Raw genomic sequence first — 11,290 nt, forward strand, 5'->3', positions numbered from 1 at the left:
GCATCATACGAAAGTTTTTCTTTGAACCAAGACGGGAATTTGAATGGACGTCCAATATACCCATCTTCCATGATTTGATATTGGAGATCAGCTGGAGCTTCTTTCTTGGGAACACGTAGGGGCACGTTGGCAGAAAGCGTAGAGTTCGCTTTGGAGAGACGTCTTTGGGACTTGTCCCCTCCCCTTCTTCTTCTACAAAGAAAGGAATAATGGATCGACAGTAGGACGCCCTCTATATTACAAACCGATCACGAGGATAAAACTCAAGTAAAAAGAACAAAGAAGAAATTCCGTCATTAGCTATGCTAACACATTGAGCCATCAAATCTCAGACTACACGATCCGTTACCGGAACACGTCACTCCCACCGAGAAACCAAGGTTATTCTGCTTTCAAGCAACGCTAAACTAAGCTATTTGGCTGATAACTACAAGAGGCAATCTTGAATGTCGACGCAAAGCCAAGGTTGTTTCTGGTATGAGAGGTGGGTTGCTTGTTGCGGCCATGCATTCACAGTCTTAAAAGATGGGCTCCGTCCAAGCTTTTTTAGCTCTTGCCAAAACCACGGCAGCGTTCTATCTTCTAGCATGCACATGGAATGGCTCTACCATACCTCCCACGCCTCTTGTATCTAATTTTGTATGGAATATTCCAAGTCACAAGCAGTCAGAAACATCATGCACCAAGGGCAAGGTGGAAGCTAGCTTTGGGAACTCCTGCCGGGTGGCCACTCCATCAGGGACAGGAATATTTCCAGGCTAGGATTACTTTGTCGTAGCTCAAATGGAAGGGCAGTACATTACGAACTGAAGTGAAGGGATACGCTGGGTTCATACATACCGTGATGCTTTGACAAGAGGCTCTATATTTATATAATGGGCTGAGCATCGAGCTGGACTTGTCATTGAAGTTCGGCCCATCTCCGACGCTACTCACTGCTTCTATCGAGACTAACCGAGGCCGGGATCCTTGGCACCTCATAACAATTCATTAGTAACCTTTCTTCGATAGACCAAAGAAGGGAAGCAAATGGTCCAAGACAGACTATGAATGGTGCTCTTTTTTTTTAAAGCAAAATAAGTCCAATCGAGGTGCAAATAGTTGATGGCAATTCACTCTTAAGATATAACGAATCGCTACATGCATCTTTGAAGTATATTCTAATGAAGGATAATGAGTGAATCCAAACTCATCTGAGTCCAAAAGTAAAATATAAGAATACAATGAAATCTTGGCTATATATACTACCCACATTAAATAGCTTCCTATCCTACAATAAAATCATGGTGTCCCTTACTTAACTTACCATTCAACTGATCAATATCTTATTAGATCTTTTTTTTTTATATAGAAAAAAAAGTATTTGGTTAGACTTAGATGGAGGTTTTTGGATCCACTTATACTTGGGGACTGTTATTTTGATACGCATCACCATCAGCTGCAAGCATTCGCTAAGATTTGAAGATGATATACGACAATGCTGATTCATAGGCATAAATCGTCATTCTGCTATGTATGAGAAGGATTGCTTGCACTCTCCTTGTGAATCTGGAGACTAAGGAATCTGGAGGGTCCCTAGCTGTAACATCATCCGTCTTGAGGATGGACAGCAGTTATTTATCTTGAGAATCTGATATATGGTTCAATCAAACCAACTTATTATAACTAATATATATGGTTTTGCATTTGGCTAGGCAAATACAGATTAATTTTTTACTATGAGTGTTTGCTTTGGAAACTCGACATAGATAAGTAATGTCAACCAAAGAAAATAATATGTTGTTTTTTGTACAATCTATCAGTTAACAATATACTCGTTCTTTGAAATTTCAGCTATGAACAAATGGACAAACCATCAAGTTACCTTGTTCTTATGTGACATTTTGCGTGTAATGCATGCACGGGGAAGAAGCTCTAGTGGCTTTCAAGGTGAAAGTCGGTTCTTTCAAACTAGCTATTTGTAGCCGCCCTATTTAAAGGGCTAGAAGAGATTTTTACCCTTTCTGCGAAGTACTGATGTGAACTCCCTACGCTTAATTAATCTTAATTTTCAAGCTGTCCCATGAAATGGAGAATTGACAATGAGGATGAAATTATGAGCTTTAGAAATTTTAACACCTTTTATGGCAGCAGGTAGCTCTTCCCGCATCGATACAATAGTTCCATTAGCTAAACTAAGAGTTGAATGGGTTCGTCTCGTATGGACCATTACTATCTTACAGACGGATCAAATCATAGTAAAAGGATATTCTAGAACAATCATCTCCTAGATCAATTCAGAAGCTCAATATCAGGGATCTAATCATTCCTTGATGATGAATATTTGGAGACTCATATTGAGTATCCCTTCATATGCTGCTAAGTATATTTTCAAAGAGGCTAATAGGGTGGCTAACTCAGTAGCTTTCTATGTAACTGACCATAGTAGATCGAAGCTTTGGAAGACCTCGTCTATTTTATCGGATGATCTTTGGGATATTTTGATAACAGATATGAGTGGCTGTATTTAATCAAGGACTTTGTAAAGCAGCCAAATCAACAAAAACAATGTTTTAACACTTTTTCAACCGCGGCTTTAGCCCAACCGTCAACATCTAAACAATGGTGTCTTAAATATTGGCAAAGAACTAGCATGCTAGGAAAGAGCAAGATAATTTATTTCTATTTAGAAAGAAAAATAATATAATGTGATTTGTGTTTATCCTCATTTTTATCCTATATCTTTATAAGCCCATGTATTTCCCTGCTAAAAAATAAGACTATAAGTTTGGTTAAACAATAAAATCTTATAAAATCCTGAAATCATAAAATCAAAAAAAAATTATTTTGAGTAAAAGTTTTTGTTTATGTTTTTCTCTCTATATCATCTTTTATTTTTTTTAAACCTACTGTTCTATCAACCAAAAACCTTATGATAGATATAAGTTTTAAAAATAAAAATTTTAAAAATCAAAAATGAATAAACGAAGATTTTGAATTAAAAAAATCAATAGTTACATAAGTTCGGTATTATTTCACATGTGGACATGGAGCGGATGCTTGCGGCTGGTTCGCATGGTCGTTGTTGGGCAGCAGAGAAGATGGGTCTTCAAGTTTGGACTCTTAGTCTCTAGAAAGGACCCCAAAATGGTCAACCAAGTCGTACCCAAGCTTCCTTAGGATCATCCCAGGTCGCCATAAACGGCGGTCCTATAGATATTTTTTTTTTCTCTCTCTCTCTCTTTTTGATCCTATTGGTGGAATGAAAAAAACGGAGTTGGGAGGAGTTACAGCGAAGAAAGTAGCGAAATTACAGGAAGAGGGACCGCCGCGGTTCCATCTTTTTGACAAGAGCGGGTCCGCAGCAGCTATGTATTTTTTAGTTGGACCAGGTCCACCGCGGAATATTGGTGGACCAGTCCAACCTACACGCTTTTTTTAATTTCGTCTATAGTGCCGCTGCATGGTTAGACTGGTCCACCAGCTGGGCGATGGAATCTAAGGGCTGCTTAAATATCACCATCAATCGGCGTCACAAGTAGATCGAGTCCAAGGAATAATCTTGTCGCAGCTTTCCCAGTTCTTCTACGCAGGGGCGGCTCAATACATTCCGGGGCCTAAGGCGAATCCAATGAACGAGGCCTTTTTTTTTAATAATAATTTTTTTAATAAATATAAAATACTTAAAAAATATATATATAAATAGATAGCTACCAAGTACACTATTTCAACAAAGATACATGAATCTAATAAAGATAGACAAGAAGCCTTTTTAATTTAATATAATTCTTGAATGGAAGCACATAAAAGTAATTACTCTAAATGAAGGGCCATGAAACTGATTAAATAACTGAGATAATGCTTGGCAATACTGTTTACCATGTCAAGCAAGAGCCGAATAGGAAAAGGTCATCCCATGGCACTTCATGGTTAAGGTAAAGAAAAGAATTTGTCCATAAAGAAACCTCTCTATAAGAGAAAGTAGGGTCATTATGGGAAATTCACTCTATCTAATTAATAAAAGTCCCGTCCCACCATCTCTCCTTCAAGTGAGTACCCAAGCAGCAACTGCAACATCACAGCACAGCAGCCATTCAACCCCCTCCCTCCTTTTCTCTCTCTACCACCCAAGAGGGGAGAAGAAACCGAGAGGAGAAAACTAAAAGAATTTCCACCCTCCAAGAAGTCCATCTCCAATCCCCCTATCTTTCTTCCGGATGGCCCAGCTGGATCAGGAGTAATGTGAGGGAAGGAAAACCAAGACCAAAACCAAAAAAGAGAAGGGATGAAAGATAAGAGTGGCTTCAGGCGTCTATCAAGCCAACCAAATCCCTCCTCTCTCTCTCTCCCCCAAAACAAAACTACTGTCCCCAACATCCCAAATTGCCCCTCTGCAGGCCAGGAAACTCTCCACCTCCCTTCCAAATAAAGAAAAGTACCTTTCTTCTCGAGCCATTTTCTTATACTTGGTGCAGTCCTTTTTCAAATATCCCTGTTTTCTACAGAAGAAGCACTTTATTTGTTTTTTGTCAGCCATTTTGGCTGACACTTTCATTTTCTTCTTCTTGACAGGAATATGATGACTGGTACCACTGATTTCCTTATATTCTTTTCCCTTATGAGAGGTGAGAAAAAAAAACTCTCTTGCCTCTCTTGCTTTATTTTCTACTCCTCATCAACACACATGGTTAGAAGTTTATTCATAGTCCATTTTTCTGTATGTCTATTATATGAGATCTTAAATGGTGCATACTCTATAGGCAGAGAATTAAGAACAAAGTGTATAAGAAAAGTCTCTGATATGTCTACTTCTAATGATTTTAATTGGGCAGTGATGTCATGTAATTCCATAATGTGCTTGCGTACGCCACCATTATCATTATACTTTAAAAAAGCAAACCTTGAGATTAAGGTGTTGGCAAGGGCTTTCTTTAAACTCACAAATTGCTCCTCCACTGCTGTTAAGAATTCTTTTGCAGTTTTGTAATCAGGAATTGAGCCTCTTATCTTTCTGGAGATATAATTTTGTATGAGTAAAAGACTTAAGCGGTTTGACCGCTCCCACATCTCGTACAACTTTTTCTCCTCTAGCGTAGTTTCTTCCGTAGGGACAGGTGACATGTCCTCATGAAATGCCAGACCAATATCCATGGACCCTAAAGTAAATGTCAGTCTTTCTTTCCATTCCGAAAAAATTGAACCATTAAGTATTAGGATGCATGATGTGGATTGTGAAAAAACTGTCGAAAATAAAGCTGCAAAACATATGCTTACTATCAATATGCATGCTATAATTACGCTAAAACCTTATCTAAATTACTAACCCATATTAGCAATTTAGTAAGTAAATCAAAATTAACTTTACATGATTTACCCCTTCGATAAAACTAATGTATTAAGTATGATATTTAATAAACTTTATATGTTTAGTTGAAAAAATTCAAAGAATAACAGTCAGATCAGCTTCAGATCAGTAGTGGAGCACTAGGCTCACTTAAGTACCAGCATTTGTTAGGCACGTATGCCTTTTTGACAAACTTTTCTTAGACACCGTGATTCAATGGGTAAATTTTACTAAATATTGTTCAATATTAATGAAGAATTCAAGGCCTTTAGGCAACAAGATTTTATCCTAAATATCATATTAATAACATTATTTCATCCCATCATTAACTTTGTATAATGACTTCCTTTTGGGGCCAGTTCATTATGTATGATGCAAGTATTCAATTTCATGAGATGGTGATAAAAAAACTCTTTATTGATTAAATTAAAGCATTCTAAGATTTATGGGATGCTTTGGCTTATCATCACAAATATGCAAAAAATTTAATCATTTTTATGTCTTTTCCTATATAAGATACTTTGGCTCGTCTCATGCATATATCATCCTTTTAATCATGAAAAATATGAATAATTTAAACAATCATGTATCATCATAAGAAAGCATCTAAATTGATCATTTATGTAATAAATTCATTACAGGGACCAATATGTGATAATCGGTGTACTGTTCTGTAATGAATCCTAAGTACAGGGATCAAATAAATATATTTTAGGATCTTTTTGTAACTCAACTTTCTTCTGCAGACTGTATACAAATTAATGTAATGAAACTTGAGTACTTAGAGGACCTTTCTGTAATTTAACTTTGGACCATATATGAATCTCTGAAGCCCCTTTTTCAGAATAACATATTGTCAAGGGTTTTAATTGTAAAAGGCAGAGTTCAGGCCAAATGGATTCGGGTTTCGGGTCGAAACCCAAAACCTGTTAATCCCTTCACTTTTTTTTAATTTAAATGGATTCGGATTTTGGGTTGGAACCCGAAACCCGATCCACTCACTTCATCTTCTCCAAACCACCGATTGAATGAAGAGGAGGAGGTCGCCGGTTTCGGCAAACCGGCGACCTCCTCCCACCCATTCGGGGGCGCAACCGCCGCCACTGGCAACAGGGGCGGCCGCGGGGTCGGTCAAATCCTCCTTCCCCTTCTTCTTTTTTTTTTCCTTTGTTCTTTCCTCCGCCCGCGGTGGCCATGGCGGCCACGGCAGGTCGCAGCCACTACAGGCTCACCGGGGCGGCAAGTCGCAGTGGCTGCTGGGGAGGCGGGCCACTGGATGGTGGGCCTGTTGACCACCGGGTAGGATGGGGAGGGCAGCGACCGAGACCCGCCGTAGCGGCGGCCATGGCAGTGGCTCTCCCTTCCTCATTTTTCTCAAACAAAGATGGAAGAAGGGGAAAGATATGAAGAAGTTAGTCCCACATCACCCAAATGAAAATAATTCATTGCTTTAGGTAATATGGGGAAGGGGCTGCATCCAAAGTTAGGAGTTTAGTCCCACATCGGCCAGCCAGAAATATTTTACATGTTTAAATAACATGGGCACTCAAATTTTTCGAACCAACAGATCAAACAGATATAATTTATTTTAGAATCCACCTGCTATGATACCATTGATAGAATAATTAACCTTAATAAATTATAAATGAATAATTAACATTAATAAATTATAAATGAGCTCTTAATGCTCCTATTAGAAAAGGGGTCTAATAGGCTATTTATAGCCCTCTCCAGGACCAAACACCGTAGGTGGTTACACCCGTGAAGAGTCACCTCCCATCAAGGTAATTCTTCACTGCTGTGAAATTACCCTAATGCCCTTAAGATCATCAGAATTTACGAAATTCAAGGGACACTTGTGAAATGTGGGTTCTAATTAAACGGGATAAGGGTTTAACTAAACAGGATCCAACAAGCTATACACTCTTCAAAGATTATGAGGAGAACAGGTTGGAAAAACAAGAGTCTCTCCGAGTTTCTACTACTAAGTTAAGTAGCACTTCAGCTATTCAATTATAGAATAGATTCCGAGAGACACTAATAAGATGGGGCATTTCATCTTTTATTGGTCTTTTGATCGGACTTTATATGGTTTTAGGTGACTCTTGTGAATCAACGATGGGTAATTGATATAGTGAGACTAATTAAACTTTAGATCAATTTTTATGCAGCAATCCTCGATTACACCCTATGTAATCCATTGTTGTCTTATATATAGAACGTCATGCATCAGAAATCACAACCCTACAGCTGGGTATTGCTAAACCGGCCACCAATTGTGAGTCCTATTATAAATACACTTTGTTTTTAAAAATATAGCTCTGCTTTTCCTCTATTCAGTAAGAATGCTGGAAGTGAGAGCAGTAAATTGGTATAAGCTATTATAAATGCATGATTCTTTTGTACCTCTCTTCTGATTCAACCAAGTTCATTTGAGTGCTAACAAGATCTTTTCTCTCTTCCCTCTTTGAAACGTATAAAAGTATGTTAAATTGGACCATTCAGACAACTCTAGAGGGGTGAAAATGTTATTTTTGGTAGACGTCCTTGAATAGTCAAAACAATGACCGCACCAGCAATACGAATACAAAATAAGCACGACATATACTCTATCCATCCCAATTAATAATTGGTATTGAGAGGAAATGAGATAGCATGACATATCATTTTATCTCAATGCTAGCTGCCATCGAAGAGATCGATATTTAGACATATTGGCTGATATGTAATGCATCAAATATCAATTAATCAACATAAAAAGGCGGTAAAATTATATCAAAAACATCCGGTGACATAGTAACTAATATCGTATCAATTGATATTTTTAGAAGCATTTTTAAATAAATGTTATCGATCTTCATGGCATTAGCTATTGTCAAAATTTTTAATCATAAGATATTTCTCTAAATGTTAGTTCACAATTTTTTTTTTTTTTTTAGTCTCTGCAATTCACCATCATCAAGTTTGAATCCGAGACTTCTTACTCGGTGAAATAGATGCCAACATGCTGATCACGGGTAGTTGGCATAGAAAGCTTAAATTCCTTGCCGTGTGAAATGACGAGCCATTGGCTTTTAATAAAATTAAACCCCGGGAGGCACTTCATAACATGACACTAAATTATATTTAGCCAATAAAATAGAGGTCAATGTAACTCGATATTATATATATATATATATATATATATATATATATATATATATATATATATATATATATATATATACGTATATATATATATATATATACGTATATATATATATATACGTATATATATATATACGTATATATATATACGTATATATATATATATATACGTATATATATATATATATACGTATATATATATACGTGTATATATATATATATATACGTATATATATATATATATATACGTATATATATATATATATATACGTATATATATATATATATATATATATATATATATATATATACGTATATATATATATATATATATATATATATATATATATATATATACGTATATATATATATATATATATATATATATATATATATATATACACGTATATATGCACCTGAACTAAGATCGTTGCCTTGACGAAAACTGTTAATTACTCCAGATCATGTGGAGGTGTTCTATTGTACTGGATGTGGGGATTATTGAAAGGTTGACGAGGAGAAAGAAAAGGCTGAAGTGGACTTGTGATGTCTTATTTTCAGCACTTGCGACCTCGTCATAAGATCCTGGTCGTGCGACTCGATCTTTTCCTTTGTTCAAGCGAGTTGAAGACCAATTCTCATGCGGATCCCACCATGTAGTATTTTGGAAGATCTTTAATTCAAATCGGACATCTCTGTGTTTCGTCTACTTACGTATTAGACGGTCAGAAGAAATGCGTATCCTACGTATTTTTGGTCACGCGTAGTCCGCGAGGTCCAGATTCCTCACTGAATGATCTTATGGCTTTTCGGAGTCGAGAAATGTCAGCAAACGATGCACGATGCCTAGCGGTTTTCTGAAACCACCATTGCAACGTCTCCACGTCTCCAAGAGGAGGACGGGGAGAATATCATTTTTTTTTTTTAAATGCGGTTAACTGACAGCAGAATGCGAATAAATCCTCTTACAGCAAAAAAAAATCATTTTATTTATTTATTTGCGGTTAACTGACTGCAGGATGTGAATAAATCCTCTGACAGCAAAAAAAAATAAAAAGGGAACCCATGCATTTTGGAGGTTAGGGTCCCTCGTGGTTATTTTGTAGTTAATTATTACAAAAGAATGGTTTTCTGACAAATAAATGAAGAAGAAAAAAGAATGGGTTAACATTGGTCTCCTAATTTGCAAGTCCTTCATCAGCTAATCACAAGTTCGATCGGTGTGGGGAAGAATGATCAATGACCCTCCTCAGTTTGTCAGTGACCCCGTGCCTCTTTTATGCTCTTCTCCACAATCTCGGCGGTGCGTGATACCAAATCCGACCAGTTCCTGAACAAATAATTAAGCAAGCAAGAACATACCATGAGAAGAGTGTGATGAGCGAAAAATACAAGGCCAAAATTAACCACATTGCAAGACAAGTAGATAAGGAGGAGGAAAAGTTTCCTACCCATTCTGTGAGTCGAATGTGATGCCAACCGTGTACTTGGCCTCCTCAAGAGCCTTCCTGAACAGCTCAATCTTCTCGGGCGGATGGGACCCGACGTCCGCCACCAGGATATCCGAGGGCTTGACATCGCAGAAGATCGGGATCAGCTTCTTACCGGACTCCACCAGCATCGCCAGCTCGTGGAGGCAGAAGAAGGACTCGCAGTACCTGGGAGAGAAGATGGCGATCCCAACCTTGCAGTCGAGTATCGCGCTGTTGATGCAATCGTATAGCTTGTCTCCCGGCTCCATGGTCCGGCTGTCCAGAAAAGGCCGGAGGTTGAGCTGGACCAGGCGGTCGTAGAGCAGCCCAGCCACGGTCCGTTTCGTGTCGGCTCCCCTGTGGTTTATGAAGACGTCGCATCGGCTTGTGGCCTTTTTCGGCTTCACCGTTCTCTGCGCAGCGGCAGCGGCGGGGACGGGGACAGCAGGTGCCTGCTTGCGGCCTCGAAAGCAGCTTACGACCCTGGCGTTGAAGCGCCGAGAGAGAGCGGAGGATGTGACTGCCATGGATCCTCTAGATTCGCTGGAGGGTGTTTGTGTTAGTAATTCTGTGGGCGTTAATTTGCTGCTGCGATGAAAAATGTGGGCTTTTGTCTGCTTTCCGTCTCTCGTTTTGCCTTCTTCTTCTTTTTTCGTTGTGTTTGTGTATTGGTTGGATTGCTTGGGGTCTGGGTGACAACGGCGCTGAGGGTGAGCTTGGCGGGGTTGGGTGCTTTTAAACTGGGAGGGATGGGCGTGCTTTGAACGGATCGACCATCGTCAAGGTCTGAATTTGATTCCACGGCGGATGTTGATTTTGCCTGCGAACATTTCAAAGTGTGGGAGTAGGAGTTACGAAGTTTGATTTGTATGAGCATATCTTTGTTATAGCGGGGAGACACTTCAGACCTTCAAATACGAAAACGCGCTGCTCTCTATATTTTTATGTTGTTGCTGATACTCACGTCAAGAATGTCTGTGCAAGGAATGTTACACTGCGCATCCGACAAAAGCACTTTACGACGTTGCCTCCAAGAGGAGAAAATGGCCGCGTTGAGGCTTTCTTGCATATATAGGAAGCGCGACATGTTTTATTGCACGGGGCGCAGATCTTTCTTCAGCCATGCCGGTCTCGCTGTCCTTGAACATTGACATGCCCAGGACCGGACCTTCCCGTTCTCCGGCATTTCCAGGTTCTGGAAAGTTGGAAAGCTTCACATTGTGGGACGAAGGTGAATCGGCTAGCATCTTTGATCTGGAACGTAACGTTTTTAATCCAGATAAGGCCAAACGGTGGGAATTTTCTTAAGAGTTGGAAGAATATTATTGCTGGAGATAGGACAGAGGCA

At 38.8% G+C, this 11,290-nt stretch overlaps 1 protein-coding gene across 1 annotated transcript; it reads right to left on the bottom strand.

Moving 5' to 3' along the window:
* Window positions 1-9,917: 9,917 nt before the first annotated feature.
* LOC103713969 (putative 2' cyclic ADP-D-ribose synthase BdTIR) lies at window positions 9,918-11,059 on the bottom strand. The gene has a single exon (XM_008801033.2). It carries the CDS (start codon window positions 10,467-10,469, stop codon window positions 9,918-9,920), a length of 552 nt encoding a protein of 183 aa, XP_008799255.2. The 5' UTR covers window positions 10,470-11,059.
* Between the last annotated feature and the right edge of the window lie 231 nt (window positions 11,060-11,290).

The sequence above is a fragment of the Phoenix dactylifera genome, chromosome 1, assembly GCF_051530095.1.
Source record: "Phoenix dactylifera cultivar Ajwa chromosome 1, Ajwa_hap1_PhDact_Kaust_v1.1, whole genome shotgun sequence".
In the NCBI taxonomy this organism is placed as follows: domain Eukaryota; kingdom Viridiplantae; phylum Streptophyta; class Magnoliopsida; order Arecales; family Arecaceae; genus Phoenix; species Phoenix dactylifera.

Bases quoted from the DNA above. Each gene is read 5' to 3' on its own strand.
- LOC103713969 (XM_008801033.2), bottom strand. From the start codon at position 10,469: ATGGCAGTCACATCCTCCGCTCTCTCTCGGCGCTTCAACGCCAGGGTC.